The sequence below is a fragment of the Aulonocara sp. 'chitande type north' Nkhata Bay genome, linkage group LG10, assembly GCF_057382095.1.
Source record: "Aulonocara sp. 'chitande type north' Nkhata Bay isolate Kocher_YH1m ecotype deep benthic linkage group LG10, A_spYH_male_GT1.1, whole genome shotgun sequence".
Lineage (NCBI taxonomy): Eukaryota > Metazoa > Chordata > Actinopteri > Cichliformes > Cichlidae > Aulonocara > Aulonocara sp. 'chitande type north' Nkhata Bay.
In genome coordinates, this window is record NC_141353.1 from 32,276,551 (window position 1) to 32,297,226 (window position 20,676).

At 42.4% G+C, this 20,676-nt stretch overlaps 1 protein-coding gene across 2 annotated transcripts in view; it reads right to left on the bottom strand.

Moving 5' to 3' along the window:
• The window catches only part of abr (ABR activator of RhoGEF and GTPase), a 120,627-nt gene that overhangs the window by 24,617 nt on the left and 75,334 nt on the right, over nt 1–20,676 (bottom strand). For both annotated transcript variants that reach the window (XM_086309532.1, XM_086309533.1), the window contains exons 11-16: nt 19,715–19,834; nt 19,400–19,475; nt 19,187–19,291; nt 16,554–16,628; nt 10,719–10,816; nt 10,488–10,619 (exon numbers count right to left, since the gene is read on the bottom strand). In XM_086309532.1, coding sequence (XP_086165658.1) covers nt 10,488–10,619; nt 10,719–10,816; nt 16,554–16,628; nt 19,187–19,291; nt 19,400–19,475; nt 19,715–19,834 — 606 coding nt within the window. The remainder of the gene's footprint in view (nt 1–10,487; nt 10,620–10,718; nt 10,817–16,553; nt 16,629–19,186; nt 19,292–19,399; nt 19,476–19,714; nt 19,835–20,676) is intronic.

A 20,676-nucleotide genomic window follows, 5' to 3' on the forward strand; every position in this document is an offset into this window, starting at 1 on the left:
TTCAGGTGGCGGAGAAGCCGTCTGAGCACTACACTCTTTAACTGCACATTTTCCCATGCATGTACATGGAGAAAGCTTGTCCCCCTCTGATTACTGGAGTGGAAGCAATATGGAAAGGTCATCAGGACGTGCTGAAATGCAAAAAGGGGGAAAAGGGAAAAAGAAGAAGAAGAAAAGTATACATACAAAAGCACAAAGGTTTGGGCTGTGGCCGCTAACCGCAGCGTCAAACACCTTATGAGTAAAAAGCAAGTAGAAATCCACATTTTACAACAGCTACATTCTTAAACAGCAACCATAGAAAAATGTTTTTAATCAAAGACACAAAAACTAAATCCTTAAATCTGTTTTTCCTTCTGAAGTTTAATCAGTAGTCAAGCTCTTAATACTATTTGGAGCCATTTGTTTTCTTAAGCTATGTTCAGCCATAAACCAGACATCGTAAAAAATATCGTCACCACTGTGCATCAGATTATGCCTCCGTTCGGGGTCAAAAGTCAAAGCTTGCATAAAGCTACAGATGTGTTATACAAAAGTGCTATTTTAAAAGGGCTGACGTTCACTTTAAACCTCACTAGAAGCCTTGAAAGAATGCAGTAAACAGCCAGAAGATTTCATGTCCACTCGCTCTCCCCTCAGTCTCACAGGCATATTCAGTGTACGTGTTTGTGACTGGAGGCTCAGGAACAAACTTAGATCACTAAGAGCTCAGCAGATGCCCGTGTAACACTCCAGCATGCAAAAAGTGCACACAGTAACCCAAAAATAACAGCTGCATTACCTCAAGCTACTGATTAAGAGTCAGCTACTGTTTCATCTTCAGACGCTGCAGAGGAAACACAAGCTTTTTAAAAATGAGACACCAACCAGAGACGTGTAAAATTGAGTAACCTGGTATGATCACATCTTAGAAATTACGAGAAATCCAGCAGCAAAAGTGTGATTAACAGAAGCACTGCATACCTTCATGAGAACGTTTCAGGTTTTACGTGCTTACAGAGAAAGTGTGAGAGCTGCTGGGGCATATAAAGAGTGATCTGACGGCTTACAGAGGCATACGCACAGACAGACTAAGAAACTTAAGGACAAGGAGCACCTTTAGGGAGGAGAACAGAAAACTGCACTGTTCTTAAAGAAGGCTAAAAAATTGGTGGAAATTTGTAAGAGGAAAATACAGACAGACACCATCAAAATCTCTCATGAGCATTAGGGCTGGGCCATATCATACCGTTCACGGTAATACCGGTATAATGTTGGGCAACGACAAGAAAATGAAATATCGTGATAGAATATGGGTAAAACGTGCATGCGCAGTGACTTTGTTTTCATATGCACATAGCCAAAAAGGCACGGCGGCGACGGAGAATGACAAGAACTAAAGCAGATCGTTGAATGAAACGGATGAACCAGAACTGGTTTGTAAAAATGCTGCAACTTCAGTGGTGTGGAACTGGTTTAGCTTTCGTCCATCAGATACACAACAAAGCACTATTTTTGGTAGCGCATGCTAGCGGGCCGTCGTTATTACCGTGTTGTTTGGAAATACGGCACACTTAAAATCAATCCTTTGATTTTTCTGAAAGTCGACAGTGCCCTTTATAATACCGTGTGCCTTATGTTTGAATTCTGGTTGTGTTTACTGACCTCGAAACGATTTTATGTACACGGCGCTCGAAAATCTGTGAAATGTTTTAGTACGACTTTGCTAAGCTACGAAGCCGCAGCGCTTGATGGATTGTCGGAGCATTACGGCTATCGTAGGCAGGCGCCTCGCGGAGTGATACGTACTGTGCTTCAACATAATATTACCGTGTTGCGTGTGTGTAACCTCTTTTTAAGTTTTGTGGATATTATACATGGTTATGCTGAGGATATGTCGGCCAATTTCCACTGGAAATGCCTTTTGGTTAAACTGTCAGCAAGTAATTTACATTTGCACTGTTAAATTTTTATATAACTTTAATGCAGATTAAAAAAAAAAAACAAACAGCTGCTTGTTTAAGTGAAAAGACATTGATTTTTTCTTTTTGCACTAATAAAATTGTGGAGTTGTAAAGTATTTTGTCTAGTGTCAATTATGTCGTCAGCTATATCATTATCGCAAATTTTCAAATCTATATCGTGATAAATATTTTTGGTCATCTCGCCCTGCTCTAATGAGCATGATGGTCATGTTTGTGATTTTCTCACAGCTTCTTGGGAAATGCCTCCTCAGTTTGCTCAAATATCACATAGTATTGTGCTCCCTATGCATGAACTGCACGAACTGTTGATCAGGGAGGTTTTGTACTACCTTCAGCTCCCAGCAGTGTTCCAGAATGGAAAACAGGGACATCCAAAACCTCACTGACACACTATACTACCTAACAGATTCTTAGGGATGCTGGGGAAACGTTTAGTGAAACACTGCAAAGCAGTAACAAAGTCCCGGGGAAGAGTGGTGAACAGGGAGATCACACTGCAGTAAAAGTATCTCCTGGTTCTTTAAAAGCTGCCTGGGGCAAAGCTGTAAATATACAGCCTGATGTCCAACACTGACCTCTGTAGTATCTCATAAAAGCACAGAAACATGCACAAAGTATAATCCAAAAAGCTTTCTGGCAATATTTATAACTCCACATATTCATTTCTGATGGAGACCAGTACTTAGAATCTCTTAGAAGAAACCAGACCTCATACAGTGGGCATCACCCATTCTCTGTAATGAAGTGCAGAACCACTGTGGGTAAATTCTTGCTCAAGCATCAGTCTCCAGTTGTGGACATGTGGAAATTATTCAAGTTCCTGCACAATCATCAGGTCTAAACAAACAAAAGAGGAGGGCATTTGAACAATGCAGAGTCTTGTTCAAGCTACAGCTTCATAACTGTCCGAACTGATCAGCCATCTTTCCCAGGGTAACATGGGGTTCACAATCAGCCCAGAGCAACTGCCAGCCACACATTTTACCGCTGTAAGAACAGCTCGGGTCCCTCGGCTGACCACTTGAAAGCCAGAATAGGCTCTCCTAGCTGGGACACAGCGTGTAGCTGAGGCTCATTTACTTTAATGCTTGTCAGAAGACTGCCAACAACAACAAGAGGGAAAGGGAGAAAGTATCTTGGTCTCACTGGGGTTTGGGGGATTGAACAAACAAACAAAAAAAAAAAAAAAAAAAAGAGTTGCAGCTGGTGTTCAGAGACTTGTTTCTGTCAGAGATGTGAAATCTGATTAAGAACGAAGGCAGAGAGACACTGTGGGGTGTCTCTGTAAAGCTGGCTCATCAGTCAGCCAAGGACAAAGGGGGACAATGAAGAAGGGCAGAAAAATCCTTTTTCACTTTGTTGTAGAGATTTAGATGAGGAAATCAATTCTCATACTGGTGCACTGATTACAAGAATGCAGCCAACAGCTGTTTCGTGTAGGATAGAAATAAAGATTATGGAAAATCACTGTCTGGTTTTAACAGAACACACAAAAAAAATTGAGCAGAATTTTTGATTTACCACCACCGTGTTTAAAGTCACGTTTAGTCTCTGTAGCTCACATGCATCATGCTACCCAAATACCTCCTTTGCAACTAAGTACTTTAGAGTTTTGCCACTTGATTTTAAACACACATAAACAGAGATGAGAAAAGCCCAGAACTGTACACAGGGCTGGGCCTCACAATGTGCTGGCAGGCAGAGTCAAGCATGAAATGGGCTTTATCCCTCAGAGAGTCAGGCGGGGACGTGATGAGAGGACTGAGGTGATTCGCTGCCCCGAGCCCCCACCCCAATGTCATCTGCTGTGTATAATTCCACAGCTCGAGAACAGCCAGGAGATGTGTGTATGTGAGATATGAGAAACCTGAGGCCTGAACTAGAAAGTCCTAGAATACAAAAACAAATCGGGGGAACAGAGGTTTTAAATGAAATTACTCTGATATGGACTACAAAATCTCTTTTGTCAGCATTTACTGGCTTGGTAGCAGTGGCTGGATAAGAGCTGGCTGTCGGAAACACAGCAGCGTAACAAAGACAATGAGAGGCTGGGGTGTTAACTAGAAGTCTACTTGTCATTACTAATGACCACTTCTTACTTCTCTTTCTGTTCTTGCCTCCATCTGCAGTGTTATTCTCTTCATGTCTCAGGCCACGATGTTACTTGGCAGCAGAAACAATGAGAACAACACAGGGAAGTTTGATCAACAGCTACAACAACTGATCATGATTTGCTAAAAAGAAAAAAGACAAAAAAAAACCCAGGCTCTTGAGGTTGGACAAGAGGCTCTCATCCCGATCATGATTTTCTGGCGATGCAGCGTTCGTGGCCTCTCATGTTTGAGTGTTCAAACATGACACTCTTTGTATTATCTGAAAGCCCCTTTAGACTGTTACCAATTATTCCTGAACCCTGAACTCTTTTATGAGACAAAAGGGTGGTAGCAACTGCACAGAGAAATTCACGGTTCCTCTCTGGAGAGCATTTCATTTCTCAGGCTGTGATGAGATCCTTTGTTCTCACTTTAACTCCCAGCATCACATAATTGGCCACCATCTGGGACTCTCATTCCTATTCTTTTGCTCCATGTCATTCTCTTCTGTTTCCCTCCGACCGCCTTTACCACATGTTCTACATATGCATGTTTTCATGGTAGGAAATCAGACATCTGTTGTCAATGCCTAATTCTTTCCTGAAGGATTATGTAATGTTATAATGAGGAACAATTACTGAACTAGCTTGCCCTCGACATTTCGGCGGTTCATTGGAAAGCAGTGCATTTGTACTTTTTAGCAAGGGGGAAAAAAAAGAAAGGTACAAATGTGGAAGAGAGCAATGTGAAGGGGTCCCAAAGAGATCCTCTGGCCTTTAAGTGGCCTTTTCACATTCTCGCTTTATTCTTCCACTGTCCTTATCCATCCGGTAGCCCTTCTGCTTCACATGGATCACCGTTTACTTTCTTTTCTAGCCGAATCAAATCTCTGCCCAACGCCCACAACTAGCGCAGATAGCAGCAGCTGACGCTTTTTCTTCTGACATCTCTTTACTTGTAACTTTCTAGATTCAGAATCAAATCTGAGATGGACTGCCATAAAACTTTGTAAGCACATTCATGTTCCCCTAAAAATGAATTATAATAACTTTGGCGGTTGCTCAAATTGTCCAGCTCCATTATCCAAATTAAAAAGACTTTAGCCTCATCTGTACTTTGTTTTCACTGCTAATCAGTTAATGGTACTTTGGCATGCTAAACTAGGACTGTAATAACACAACAAACGACATTATATCTGTTAAGTATGAGCATGTGCAGCCATAACCTCTTTGCATTTTCTAAGCAGTGTAAAGACCACAGCATATAACTGTAGATAAAAGATGGGGCTTGTCACCCACTAGATTGTCGATCTTAAACTTGAGTGCTTCAAATGTCGCCATCCTAGCTTTTAAATCCAGACGTCACTGTTATTTAAACAAGTGTCCTCCTGACACATTCTTTTCTAGGCCTGGCATTAGACTGGAAACAATCTCAGATATTATTTAGCGACTTACAAACTGAATGGAAGGCTACTACACAATTAGCATCATGCCATTAATACTTAAGGACATCTCGGCCTTCGGTTTGCATGAGAGCAGTCCAGCGTTACAATCCTTATTTTTGCTTTTCTTTCAAGTCTAGACCGTCCAAGAAAAACCCAACAAAAGCATCAAGCTTGATGAAAAACGGTGATCAAATGTGACCATTTTTTTGTAACATACACTCAAACTAAATTTGGCAGGTCTGGGGTTTTTCCTATTCTACTCCCAGAGAGAAGATAGATAGGGAAAAAACGGGGGTATCTGCACATTCGCATGATCCGAGAGTGCGTGTAGTTATTTAGGGCATGCATATCCCAAGTGGCAGGGAGTGAATGTTTTAAGAGGGAACAAAGGCTGTCTAAGTGAGGGCTTCTTTGTGGAAAGATGACAGGGAAAAAATAAAAATCCATCAAAAAGCTGCTATCAGCTCCACTGATCAAGGATCGTCTGATGAGGAAGTCGGCTTAATTGGGGCCCATCAATAAAAAAAAGTGCCATATGCTCAAACACAGAGACCATGAGATATGAGACTCATTAAAAAACATGGCTTAAAAACTGCAAAGGGAAGAAACATAATAAAATAAGTAGGCTTAGGAGTAAGAGAGCAAATGAGCACTGGGACAATCTTTGTTAAGCAGTGAACATCCACACTCCCCATCCCAACATACAACACCAGGCCAGACAAAGGAGGTATAAGCTAATAAATGTCAGGTAATGTAGCCGGCTGAAGTTATTGATATCGTTTACAATGTATTAGCCTGTCACCCAGCTGTGTGTGTGTATGTGAGTCTGTGGTTTTCCCCCCAGGGGGGCTGAACACACACAGTGGAGTCCCATCTGTTAGCGTTGATGACAGCAGTGTGTGTGTGGATGTGTATAGCCACAGGGGCTGTGTGCATGGTGGAAACATGACAAATCGCAGCCCTAAAGGACAGGGCACAACAATAAAATAGATGACACCATCTATTAGACACTAATTAATATTAATATCTACACACTGACACATGGAAACACACACCTTCATTAAAACCACTGAGCTTTGAGTTAAAAACTAACATTGCATGAAATTCCGCCACCTTGCATCGCCCAGAGGGAAGATGTGTTGGAAAAAACATGCATTCTAGGAGAAAAAAAGCCTAGAAGAGTCCGAGGCCCAAGTCCCATAAAAAACAAATAAAAGGAGAACCTAATTTTATTCCTGGGAGTGTTAATAACATGCTAAGCAGCACCAGAATGTAGAATTTACCCCCCATAATAATAAGAAATGAAAAATGGAAAAATCTCCCTACGCTTGCTTCACTGTTTACATCATAGTGTGCATACTTCTAAATACACTCACCAGGCTGTATTTCATTCTAATGAGAGCTTTATGTTGGCATCAAGTTTGACGCAGTACTTGAGAGATGAGATCAGAGCTCGGGGCCTGAGCTTTCTACACTGGCACATTTCCACCGGTCTAGAAGTTTTACTGCTACGATCAGCCGGCTACTATCCCAAACAATGGCACTTTGACCAATAAACCCCTCAACCTTTGCATCTAATGCTTCATCGTGATGAAAGACCTCAGGCTCCTAAGTGGGAACTTGAGTGCACGTGGATGCTCACCTCAAACTTTACAACCCCTTTGCACCCGGAGCTTTACAGTAATGCCGGCCTAATGTGTGTGCACCCCTGTCCGGCTCCGCGGCTTCGGAGAGGGAGGCGAGAGCTGCCGGGAACAAACAACATCATCACTGCTCTCCTTCTGTACCTAATGCCCAACTTCTCTGGCTCCCATTATCTCCGGGAGACTGCTCAAAACTATCAGGTTATTGCTTTTCGCGGCTTGACAATGCCGCACTCCGCGTCGTCTGTGTCGAGATGAGGGGCTGCCACGCGCTCAAACCAATAACAACAACCCCCAGCGTTGTGCGGTGCTGAAGGGATGATGGGAACAAGTGGGGAGGGAGAGGGCTGAAGTAGTGAGGAGATTATTAGAGCTGTTACATGACTCTTGAGAGAACACGAAGGTCCTCTATAGAAAGAACACTGAGGAGGAGGCGGTTCAGTGCAGCACCACATGGTGTTGGATGGGATCGCTTTAGTGACAGACTCGAAACAACATCAACCTCGGTTTGATATTTTTAAAAATGTGACACAGACTTGAGAAAATCCTGTGACTTGCGATGCTAATTTGCATCAAAGTATTGATAGTAGGTGTAAGTCCCATTTAATCCAATAAAACTGTCATCATGTCAGCATGCTAATGTGATTGTGAAGGAAGCCTCACAGAAATCAGCATTTTAAAGTAACTTCAGGCCTCAAATAACCAACTTCCTGTTGTTTTCAACTCATCTTTGAAAACTTGTGCTTGTGCAAAATGATTGAAGATGTCCAACTAGAGTCTTGGGAAGCACAATACCTGCAGTAGGATCCCATTTCCTCAATTAAAGCCCTGATAGGTGGGAAATGGAGACCGACTAATGTAGTCATATGGAGCTGGGAGCTGGTGACAAATTCCTCCTCAGATAAGCCAAGTAATTAAACCCAAACAAGGTGAGCCCAGAGGAGGCTGAGATGGGCTGCACAAGATGAAAGGACTGGTGAAGCAGGGCGATATGATGCGTTTCTGCCGCTCAGCCTACCCGGTTACATAAGTGGCCCTCTGAAGACGAGTATTGCAAGTTACAGCTGACACATAAAGGGCAAACTTGCACAGTGCATGAGGTAGAGGATGGTTTAGAGGCCAAGCGAGTGTCTGCACTCTTAACCAGTGCAGGAGTTGGTGTCCTGTTTTACTTTGGCTGAATCACACTAGCAAAAATCAGAAAAAAGAAAAATCTGACCCTGAAAAGTTTATAATTTCAAAAACATCCATGTATTGGAGCTTTTAAAACTAAGTGCCATTGGTTGGAGGGGATGTCAGCCCAAATGGAAATAAAGCAATTCAATCAAGTCACCTTAATTCCCACAGTTAACGTGTGCGTGTACACTGGCGGAAATCCCACATTATGCACCTCCTTACAAGTCTGTATCAAAAAATGCTTTCTTGGTACTATCATAACAAAATCTCTGGCTCGAATCGTACCACGATCTTCTGACGATAGAGGCGATCGACTTTCTCAACAAAGTAACCACAGCGGATTTAAAAAAAAGAAGAAAGAAAAAAAAACTTCCCTCTCGATATGCCCTTTTACGGTCAGTCAGTATTCCACAAGCTTTTTAAATAAATCACAGGGTCTCCAGAGAGCAAAGCAAAACACTGAAGGCTCCTTCTCAACCCAGCTTCAGGAAAGCAAACAGCTCAGGTCCTGCTCTCTGTGGGCTCTGCAGGACTCCTTCGTGGCTGTAATAAACATATGATATCAGAGTCTAACACAAGTGCCACCATGTCTGAAGCATTCATGAACATTTAAAGAATGACAAGAAACCAACTAATAAGCAGTAAGACCATAAATTCTCCTGTTTTAGGACACATATGTTGTTTCATTCAGAGCCTTAAGCAGCAGTGTTGTGCTCAGGATCAGGGCCTTTGCATTCAGTGGATGCACTGTTGACAGGTTCACCCACAAACCTACTATGTATAACATATTCACAGTATTCCCACCCCCCACGCGTCTGGGACAGAACATGCCATTCTATCCGCCTTACTAAACCTCCACACACACACCCCCCCCAGCAAAAGCATGTGGTGTATTTGTTTGTTTTCTGCGGGGGGAGAGGGGAGGGTTCTGCCTGATGTTGGCTTGAAATCGATGTTCCCAGTAACGTTTCAGCAGCAGCATCCGCCTCAGGTTTTCATAGTTAAGTCACAATGTTGCAGAACTAATGAGCTGATGTAGCTTCTATTGTATCCCATTGTCTGTTAAACCAGCACTAAAATCTCAGTCTTAAAAGTTTAACTACTCACTGCCTGATATTGAAGCTGTCGATAAGGCACAAAAAGATGCCATTTCAGGCAGGGTGTTTTGCTTTCAAAGCCAACACTGAAGGACGTAAAGCATCAAAATGAAAGAAAAGACTGGAAAGATCTAGTGACAAACAGGAAATGCTGTAACAAACAACAAACTTCAAAGCCCCTTTAAGAGACTGCAGGAACTTGGGTCTGAGGAGAAACATATCCGCTCATTCACATAAGATTTATAAGATATTTTTGAGACACATTCCTCCCCTAAAAATCCAACTTTACAAACGTGACTGATGTGTGTCCCACTTTCCTGATATCAGAGGAGGGAGGATTTGTATTCCTGTTTATTCCTGATGCAACTTGTAACAGATGCTTTGCATCAACTAAGAGTATTATGCTGCATGCAGCAGCCACAAACAAAACTTTACCTGCTTACTCCAGAGTCAAAAGCAGGATTATAAATAACCTGCCATAAACTCACCTCTGGCATAGACACCCGCCACTTGAGAGAAACATGAGGGCATGAATTGAAGATAACGGCGTTTAAAAGCCCTCCGAGTTGACCCACTTTCATAATGTGAAGTTTGATCGATTACAGGGCAGCAGAGGAGGAAACTACAACAGCTGCAATTTGCAGAAAACTGACAGGAGTCAAGCTTCACTTGACCAAATAGATTTTTTTTGAAGACGTTCTGGAAAAAATGGAAATGTGACACCTCTGTAGGCTTTTCAGCAAAAACTAAACAGCGAGTGGAGAACGGCATTTCGCCTCAATACCAAGAAACCGCAGATTCCACTGTGGAGGCCGTATCTAGTTAACGAGACTGAAAGGGAGTTTTATGGAGACGTTTCTCACAATAAGACAGGGGGAACCCCCCTTAAATAAACTCTCCTTCACACTATTAATCCAACCAGCATCATTAGAGGTAACCACTACAAACCATACAATTGTGTGCAGAAGCTAGACAGCTAATTAAAATGAGTCATATGGTGGAAAATCTCCCCCCAAGAGGACACAGACGTCTCTCTTTGTGCATGGTCTATTTTACAGCCGGTCTCCTACCTGGACTTGCCCTTTGCCCATAATCTTGTCCACAATCTCATTGTCGTCTTTGTTCAGCATGCTTTTGTCGTAACACTTCTCGTAGCACAGGATCCGAAGGTACTGGGAGCCCTCCAACTCAATCTCAAACTCCTGTGCAGTGACACGGATGTAAACAAGGAGAACAATGAAGATGAAAACAGCACAGTTAAAAAAAATAAGAAAAGAAAAAAAGATGTCTTTGCGACTGACTTCGTTCCACTGAGGCTCTGTGGTGTCCCTGAAGACTCGGGTCTTGGCCTTGCTGACAAAGTATCCAAATGAGTCTACTTCGAGAGTGCAGTATAGATCTGAAAGCACAGAGAGTAGACAGGTCGGTGAGATGAAACAACAACAGAGTATGACAGACAAAATGTGAAGCACTGGAGAACACTTAAAAAAAAAAAAAAGAAGATCAAACATATTGTAGATGTTTAAAAATGACTAAAACATGCTGTTACACATGTTTAACTGCCGCAGACGGGTGTTGGACAGATACATTTATCGTTCCCTGTGTGGAAATTTGATAGCAGCAGAAGATACTTGACATTTCAAAGCACCATATAAAAACAATCACATGAACATAAGACGTAAAGCACACAATATACAGACACTTTCCCTCTCCGAGCATCTTAGGGATGATTTTGGCCAGACCAGCTTCCAATGAAAGACAAGTGGATTCTTTTTGCACTGCAACTGATTGATTTACTGGAAAAGGTCAAATATATATAGCATCAATCCTCCAATTGAACTGCCTGATATTTAAATATACATTTGAGTCTTTATTTAATGAATAAATAAAATAAAATATTTTCCCTTGAAGCCATGATGATGTGTTAACATAATAACCAACAGCCAAAAATCCATTAAAAAACTCAACTTAGGACACAAGACTTGTCTTATGAAAAGAAAGAAAACAACTAAATATGAGGGAAGCTGTGAACAGTGAATGTTGGAATCACCATAAGAGCACAGCCAAAAGTGCAAACATGTATAAAAGTATCACTTCTAAAGACTGATTTCACAGATTTCTAACAAATGTGTAATTAAAAGGTGAAAAAAGCCCTCCAATTTGTCAATATGCTACCGTTTGACAGCAGACAGGCAACAATCTCCTCCCTGTGTACACAATCAGCACCGGCAGCCCCTCGCCACTCTTAACATCCTCATACCGCAGCAGTATCCCGCCCCGCTTCCCTCCTCTGGGATCAGCTCACACTCAGCTCTTACACAGAGCAATTAAGTCTGTTAATGTGTTTCTTTAAATGCTCCTGAAACCATTCCTGCAGACTGTGCTACCAGCTGTCTGTAAAGCGTCTCCACTACATCCCCTATGTTGGACTTAACCCCTCGGGTTAACTTCCACTAGACAGCATGATGGATGGGTGAGTGGTTCGACCTTTCACCGGGACAGTCACTAAGATTAAGCAAGAGAGCTGAACGGTAGGGGAGTGGGTTTAATTACATATGCAATAAAATAAAAAAAGACATTAATTTAAACAAAAAAAAAAAAAAGTCACAAGCAAAGTCATCATCACGATCACAAGATTTAAGAGCCTGACACGAGCCGGGTTATGAGAGGATACCAACCACATCACCTGGATGAGCTGCGACTGGAGAAAACGTTTGCACATGTATCTATAGGATAAAAAGGAGCGTACAGTATAAAGGAATGTCGTCCCATCTGGTTTTATTCCCCCTTTGTTTGTTTTCTCAGCATCCTAAAAGGTTTTGCCATAATCACTCCCAGTTAGGAAGAGATTAGCGGTGGTGGTACGAGGGAAGTTCAATGAAGGGGAAATTCAGTGCGACCATCTGGGGGATATTTAAAAAAAAACATGAAGCAGTTATTGCATGCTTCCGCTATGTACGGAAGCATAACAGCTCACGGCTGTCACTTCTGATTTGACATCTGGAAAAATCCTTAAACTACCTGTCACAGTCTGCTTCATTAAAGAGGCGGCAACATTCTGATGGTTGCAATGAGCGATTCAACCGGTTCTTTGTGTGCAACTCTAATGTGATTTAATCCTCTTCGTTTCATCTAGCCCTGGAGTAGAGAAGCGTATACATAGTCCTGAGCAGCTCCCAGTTTTCTCTGGAAGTTTATTTCCTCTCCAGCTGAAATGGGTTTATGTGCCCAGACCTAAAATTCAAACAAGGCCATGGAGAGCATATTTTGAGAGGTCTTTGTGTCCTCACAGTGGATCCAAGAGGGCTTTGAGAAGTAGGACAGACTAAAAGAGGCCTGGAGTTTTCATTTTTCTGGCAGGTCGCCACCAGGCTCAGAGTATGAGGGGGATTTATTGGTCAGCATGGGGTCTCTGACCCCTAAATACAGGGTTAATGGATACCATCCTTTTCCATCTCAATTAGCTGTGGGCTGTAGCCCTTGTGGGGCGCGTATGTTCTTATACAGCAGGCTAATCTTTGCCCGAGGCTGCGCCGAATGCTGGTTCAAACTGTTGGTTCACAGAATCAGGAGACGCGTGATAATCAGTTCAACTAACTAGTGTCTCAGCAGCTACAGATCACAGTCACCAAAACCGCTGCTTCAGGACAAAATATTCTTCTCAGACTACAAAACATAATAAGCAGGGAAATGCCATAATTCAACTGTTTAAACAGAACCCAGAAGAAGAAAACTAATAAAAGCCTGACATAGAGAATACATGCAGCCATGGCTGGATTGGATTACACAGAAATACAGTCTTGAGAACGTGTGAACACTTTCAGCAGTGGTTTGAACTTGAGCCTTACAGGAAAAACATCGAAAAGCAAAAACGTCAAAACGAAACAAAAATTTTAAAAATGCCAAGTAGGTGCTTTAACTGTGCATTGACCATAAAATAAAATTTTAAAATGCACCTTTCTCTCATCTTCTAATGTGGATCTGTGCCCCCACCCTATGCAGAAAGTGCAGTTCTATAGGTGTGTATTGAGCTAACTGTTGCATCTTTCTGAAGGGAACGACATGCAAACACTCACACATACAAACAAATAAAAATAAAGCAAGAATAAAATGACATGACATGTTTTTTGCTTCTCATCTAGGTCAGTATTTCCATAGATTTTTTTTCTATCTGAGTTTTTGGGAGACGCTCAACTCCCAGCTTTTCCCTCTGTGACCCAGTTTGACTAACTTTGCCCTGGGCTGCGCTTCCAAGCCCTTTCCCACTGGGGGAAGATTGTAGTGGCATAAATAACAGCTTCAGTAAAATCTTCGACTACATGCTTACTTGATTTTTTTGATTTAAAAAAAAAAAAAAAAAAAAAAAAAGGAGGGGGAGGGGGAAAGAGAAAGCCTACTGTGGAGCATTCAGTGCCCACTTAACCTGACACAGTGAATAATGACTGCTGTTTCAGATCATTACACATTTCCATTCTAATATGAAAATAATCACCATTTGCAATAACAGAAACCACATGCGCACACACGATTATGCAAAAGAGGAAATTGCTGCAAAATCCTCGCACATTGAAATCTGAAATGCCAGAGACGATAAAGTAGAGTACCGACAACGCAACTGGAACCGCGCTGAAGCTTTAACACAGGCTGGAACATCGCCACACAAAACCTGTACACAAACCGAATCCCATCATTAAGCTACATCTGGAGGGGGCTTTGTAATTTTAGTCATTTGTGGTATTGGAGGAAATTCTACAAGCAGAGGAATACAGTGTGTCTCAGTGATCTCTGTATGTGTTTGAAACCCCAGAGAAACTGTGCCGATGCTGGACAGGTTTTAAAAACTAAACATGAATATTAAATAAAGCTGTAGGAAGCAATTGGCAAAGATGTACCGTCCTGATGTTAGTCAGACATAGTCACCATAAAAGGCGTGTATTATATTACTAAGGGTTTATTTAATTTGAGCTATTATTTGATTTCTTTTGTTGAACTTTCAAATTAAATAAAACTGTTGTTGCTGAATTGATCACTTAACCTTTAGTGCAGTTAAGCCTTTTCTATAAAATGAACCCCGCTCCAGACTGATGGACGACAAGAAGAGAGGTGGATGAAATGATGCATCCATCATGCCTTCTTCTACTAAGTCTGTGGGGGATGTATTTTGATGTGGGGTGCTTCAGTTTGTCAGGTCCAGCTTCACCTGGATACACTGCATGACCAGATTTTTCCATCTTTATCCTCTGACAGTACAGGAATATTTCAAGAACACAATACAAGAATTCATTGCGCTCAAATTGTGAAAGAGTGGTTAAGGAGACCTCATTGTCTCACATGCACCGGCCACCGCAGAGTCCAGATCTCAACCCCATTGAGATTTTTTGGGATGTGTTATGTAAGACTTCATGTTCTCCCATCATCAATGCAAAACTCTGAATGGAAACAAACGTTGTGACATTGCCAAAGTTTATTAGGGACTCGAATGTTACAGGCGATCTGGGGAGATTTTGGAGCATGTGACTGTTTTTGTTTTGCAGGGCAGAGTATGATAGCAGACACTACACTTTCCTCATTCTTCTTTTTTCGACTGCTTCCTTTAGGGGTCACCTCAGCGAATCATTTGCCTCCATCTCACCCTCTCCCTCCAAACGGCTCATTCCTTCTCTCCATCATATCAGTCACCTCCCTCCCTTTACTAGTCACAGTCCCTACATTTAAAGGCGTTTTTGTTTACATGGAGACTCAGAACCCACAGCAGTTCAAAACTAGACTTTTGAACTAACCTATATAGTATTAAAAGATTGGTATAACCATACTGAAGAGATTGCCTAATCCTGAAATCACAGCAATAAACCTTACAAAGTAAAATATGAATAATGAACACATGCCACTGGAAATACATCATCAGGTATAGTAGATAAATTTACTTCAGTGACTCACACACATACATATAAACAGTGATCACCCACCCATTTATCTACCACAAGTAAAAGGCATTAAACCTGTGTAAACACACATTAGAGGACCTGTACGAATGAATGAAATCAGATATAAGTTATGGATGGCTGAAGCTTCACTTTAACTCCAATAATTAAATCTGATAATTAATAATTCGACTCTTGTCCTCATTTAGAACACTTGTCTGTGTAACAGTAGTGTTATATATCATCAAGGTCAGCACTTCTCTCACGGCATCCCCGTAAACCTCCCTCATCATCATCATGAACACCACGGTCCCAAACAAGTCCAGCACATCCTCCATGCCTCCACGGCTTGCATGCCCCACCCTGGGTCTGTACGCTCCACTGGAGATACCAACATCAAAACTGTATCAGTGAAACTACCAAAGTTGCTTCCACACACACACACACACACACTCCATAAAGCCTTTAGCTCTCTGCGCTCCATTGAGGATCAAACAGGCTTTCAGGAGAGAGTGCTTTCCAATCCATTAACTGGGAAATTCTTGTGGGCCAGCACTGAAGGCTGTCATGGTAACTGAGGAAATCATTTCTCCCTCTCCATCTCTTCTCCTGATATTCGATATTTGAACTGGTGCTTGAGCAACACGGGGCACGGAGTGTACCGGAGCACCAGCTGTCCACCGCTGACACATCTGAAACAGCCTTTGTGGAGGTTCAGCCAACGTCAAGCTCGGTAGATAACACACACGCATACACACGCACACAGCTATACAAAGAAACATTTGTGCAAGGTAAGGCAATAGCATAGTGTGTGAACAAAGACGAGTGGTATTACAATTGCCAGCTGTCCACTTCTGAATGCTGCTGTTTGTGATTTTGACGTTCCTCCTTTTCAATGTGCCTTCAGCATCTTTGTCACTTGTGATGTCTGCTTAACGAAAACAACCGCAGGAATCCCACTTTGGCTTCAACGCTTCCTCTGAGACAACCTCATTCTCTCCCTCTCTCTCTTGATTTTTCCTTCCTTTGCATCTTGGCCATGTGATGATGGAAACTGCATGTGCCGGCTGTGATGATTGACTGGGTCATGTGTTTTGCTGGCAGACAAGTATATGTGCAGCCGCTATGTGTAAGCAGATGCTGAGCCGGAGTGTGCGCACAAGTGCAGTTAGAGGAAAAAAAAAAAAAAAAAGAAGCTGTTTCTGGCAGACTTACTGGCTGACTGCTCGAATCCTTTGGCAGAGTGGACAATCACATGCAGAAAGCCGTACAGGCCAGGAGTCTCCTCATCTGGAAAACAAGCACACAGAGCAGTTAGAGCAGCACGGGTGCACATACGGGAGTCCGTGCACAAAAATCAGCAGGGTAATCAGAAGTCATTGCAAACTATAAAATGTATGATCCTCCGGCATCCTGTCTTTATCTCTGCGATGATATTGTAAAGAAAAAAGATAAACTGTGAGAGAAAGAAACAAAGGAGAAGGAACTCGTCTCATGGAGCATGAGCTCTACCAGCAGGTTTCATTTCATTTCTGCTGCATCTCGTACATTTTTTTGTTCCTGTACTGCCTGATCACTAAATGCTAATGATGATACTAGCTCTCTCTCTCTCGAGCTTACCCTATTTTGCACCTGTGTGCAGGCTATTAGTCTTTATTATCACTGACAGCTGTGGTATTATTTTCTATCTGTTGCAGACTCGTTTACTGGCACTGACACTAAACTTGCTTCTGTTGTTTCCAACAGCAGGACTTTAATGCTACATGCTCTTTCAGCTTTTTGTGAACGAGTCTCTTTCCCTTCGCTGGAAGCGGGTCAGCTCACGTGGCCATTTAGAGCACCTTTTCCCCTCTGTCGGCTCATGAATTAGTGGTATTCATCGAGGTAAAATGAACCATGCAAATATGTGTGAAGTTTGAAAGTTCACTGTTAAAGCGTGTGTTGCCACATCCAGATCCATTCAAACTAAAATTGCTCAGTGGGGCAGATTAGTGGGAACCCTAGTGGGTTTTTGTATTCTTTCTTGGGTGGTCCGAACTGGAGATTACATTCTTATTGTTTTTAATCATTCATTTGAGTGTTTTGGTTCTCATTCCCTCCAGCAGTCAGTTATCAACATTTGAGAAGAGACAGATTAAACTTCACATGACTTCAGAAAAAAACAGAATAAAACGAAATCAGGGAAACGGCTGAGGAAACAACTATTGGAGGATCTGAAAGAAAATTAACCGTTATTACAGCCTTTTGTCAGATTGGCATCAGACCACACATTAGCAGTGCACAGACGTCTGCCATCGAAACTGAGCTGCCCTTCGAATAGAGATCGTGGGTGGATCTCTTTTTTTTTTTTTTTTTTTGGCCAGCCCATACACCCCTCTTTGTACCGCCGACAGAAACATGAAGAGGATACAGTCCTGCTTTGGTTGAGGCCTGTGAAGCCCGGCTGCTTCCTGGTAAATAAACCAGGGTGGAGGGCAGCAGAACCGCTGTGAGCTCCACTGTTGGCAGCTGAGAGGAGAGCAGTCAGCCCTCGGGGTTAACTGTGCGTGTGTGTTTTATATAACTAACAGGGGAGTTTCACAGAGAGTCGGTTCATAGGTTCAGCATCATAGCAGACCGACTGCCCTTTCTATCTATTATGCTCAATGGAAAACCATGAACTAATATGTGATAACTGATGATTATTCAATGGAGTCAAATGAAAGAGTGAGTATTTAAGTCATCCATCCTCTTAAGTATGAGAGACATTCCTCCACCAGCTGGTCTCCATTTAAACCCCTGCTGTGCTCCCTGCATCACATGTCAGGATGGAGGTGTGTGTGTGTGTGTGTGTGTGTGTGTGTGTGTGTGTGTGTGTGTGTGTGTGTGTGTTTATTCTAGCTTCGTAATGAGGAGCGGGTCAAAAGTCTAAGACAACGCAGGAGTTGAAGTCTGATTTAAAACACAGGAATCTCAGTAAGCTCTCACAGAAAGCAGCAGGAAGATAACATGTAAGGAAAAGTCCACCAAAGCAGTGAGAAGAACCTGTTTAGGGAAAGCAAACAGAGTTAATTCTCTTATTAAAACCATGTCAAGTGGTGCAAATGCATTTTTAACAGTAATCTGTCTGTATGTCATGTTGTGTATCCATGTGTGGTGTTATGTACTGTCACGTCTGACTTACTTATCTGTTATTTTGACAGCCTGATGCCGTGTTAAATGTTAAATAAAAAAAACAGAATCAGACATAAAGTTCAGTTGCATTGAAATAAAACACCTCGTTTGGGGGCGTGGGGTAAAGCACACCAAAAAATATGCTACCACTTAAGTGTCACTTGTCATTCTGCTGACTACTTTGAAAATACAAAACTAAAATCCATCTGAAAATGACTTTAAATCTATTGGATATCAAACACAGAGATTCTAATGCACAGAAAGGAAACACGACACAAAAACATCAGGACAGCGTGCCTTTCAGTGTAAGAGCTCTGTGTCTGTGCATGAGTATTGTCTTTGTGTGAGAGACCCTCTTGCCATCTGAGCAGATCAGAGTAGATGGAGCAGATGGCTTTAATGTCACCCCCACCCCCCCACCCCCAAGACTCTGAGAGTGGCTGCAATGAGGAGATCGGGAGGAAAAAACAAACATATAGAAGCTGCGAGCACGCCACCGACACACTGCGCGGCACTGACTGCTCCGAGCTAGATGAGAAACATATTGTAGCCTAAATTTATCTCCTGCAAGGCCCCCCTAACTTATGTGGTTTTTTTAGTGCTCAGAGTGTAACAGGCACTTTTGTGTGAAGTTAAATTCAAAGCAGAGGGAAGAGGGAGAGGGAGACAAAAATGTTCCTGCTCGTGTTTCTTACCGTCTTTGTTGCCGGTGACAGGAATGTTGTGGACTGTTCGGAGTTTGAAACAAGAGCTGGTCAATACTTGGAGCTCTACAGAACTTAACACGCATGACTGGAGGTCTGGAAGAAAAAGAAAGGAAATAAATATCATAAACATCATATAGGGAGGTGGGGGTCAAACCTTTATGTTTCTGTGGAGCAGTGTTTGAAAAGTGAACACAATCGTACCTTTCTTTTGGAGTTTCTGAATGCTTTCCCTCCACTCTGACCTCTCGTAGTCAGAGGATAGCAGGAACAGGTAGCTCTACACACACACACACACACACACACTTAGCAATTACAACCAAAATAGCTGGAAAAAATCCTCACTAGCACACATCAATCGGAATGATGGGAAATTCTCTGATGCTGTTTTGGGGGATTCAAACTTTAAATCTGTAACAGCAGACTCTTTGAAAGTAAAATGTGTCCCTCTAGTGGTGAAACCTGCACAGTGCAGTGACACAAATGGAGCCAGTAACAGATTAAGAATGGGCAGAATACCTTTCCATGTTTGTTGTGGATGCGAAAGGGGATGGTGGGGGAGTGCAGGAGCAACCAGGACTCCTGCTCGTTCATCTTCTTCCTGAGACGCTCCACGCGGCTCTGACCCTTCGGTGCTTTCTGCACAAGGACACGGACAGGAAAAGAGACTGTTTGAATCTCGCTGATTGCTGAAACGTACTCATTGAAGTAAAAGAGAGTAAAACACCGAGCACTGCTGTGCAGCATCCGAAACAGTCACAATCTTTTCCTGATTGAGACAGTGAGACTTGTACTTCTCCTCTGACTCATCTCAGGTCTTGACACATACAGAAGACGCTTATATTTTTAGATTCAGTGTGACTTACAAAATGAGGGTCGAGGTGCAAGGTGGGGGGTGGGTGATTGGGGGGGTGATATGATCTGACTTTGAGAGCCCTTCCCCTTGATGTTGGGTTCCTTGTGTAACCCAGCCTGTGTTAAAGCTTCAGTGCGGTTCCAGTTGCGTTGTCGGTACTCTTCTTTATCATCTCTGGCATTTCAGATTTCAATGTGCGAGGATTTTACAGCAATTTCCTCAGTTATAAGACTGATTTCCTTTTGTATCCATTTTCTTTGAACATTGGGTTTTACTGTGAGACTAAATTTCTGGAGCTACTTCAGCTAGAATTTAATTTTTCCATTAAGAAACAGAATGAAGCAGATGTAGCAGACGCCTGACATGATGGAAAAAAAGACAGTCACACTGAGTGTACAGTCAGCTTTATGGATCTCATCAAGTTATTTTAATGACAACATGACTGACAGTTAAAACATCTTTATTTGTACAGCACAGTCATGTTTAGCCTACAAAAACAAAAAGCCTCCAACGCAGACAAGTCTCCGTCGGGGAGTTTCACAGAGACGTAACACCAAACTTCCACCTCCAAAGTGTCATATTCCAGTATTGGCTACCTAACAACGCGGATTGGCAAATCTGAACA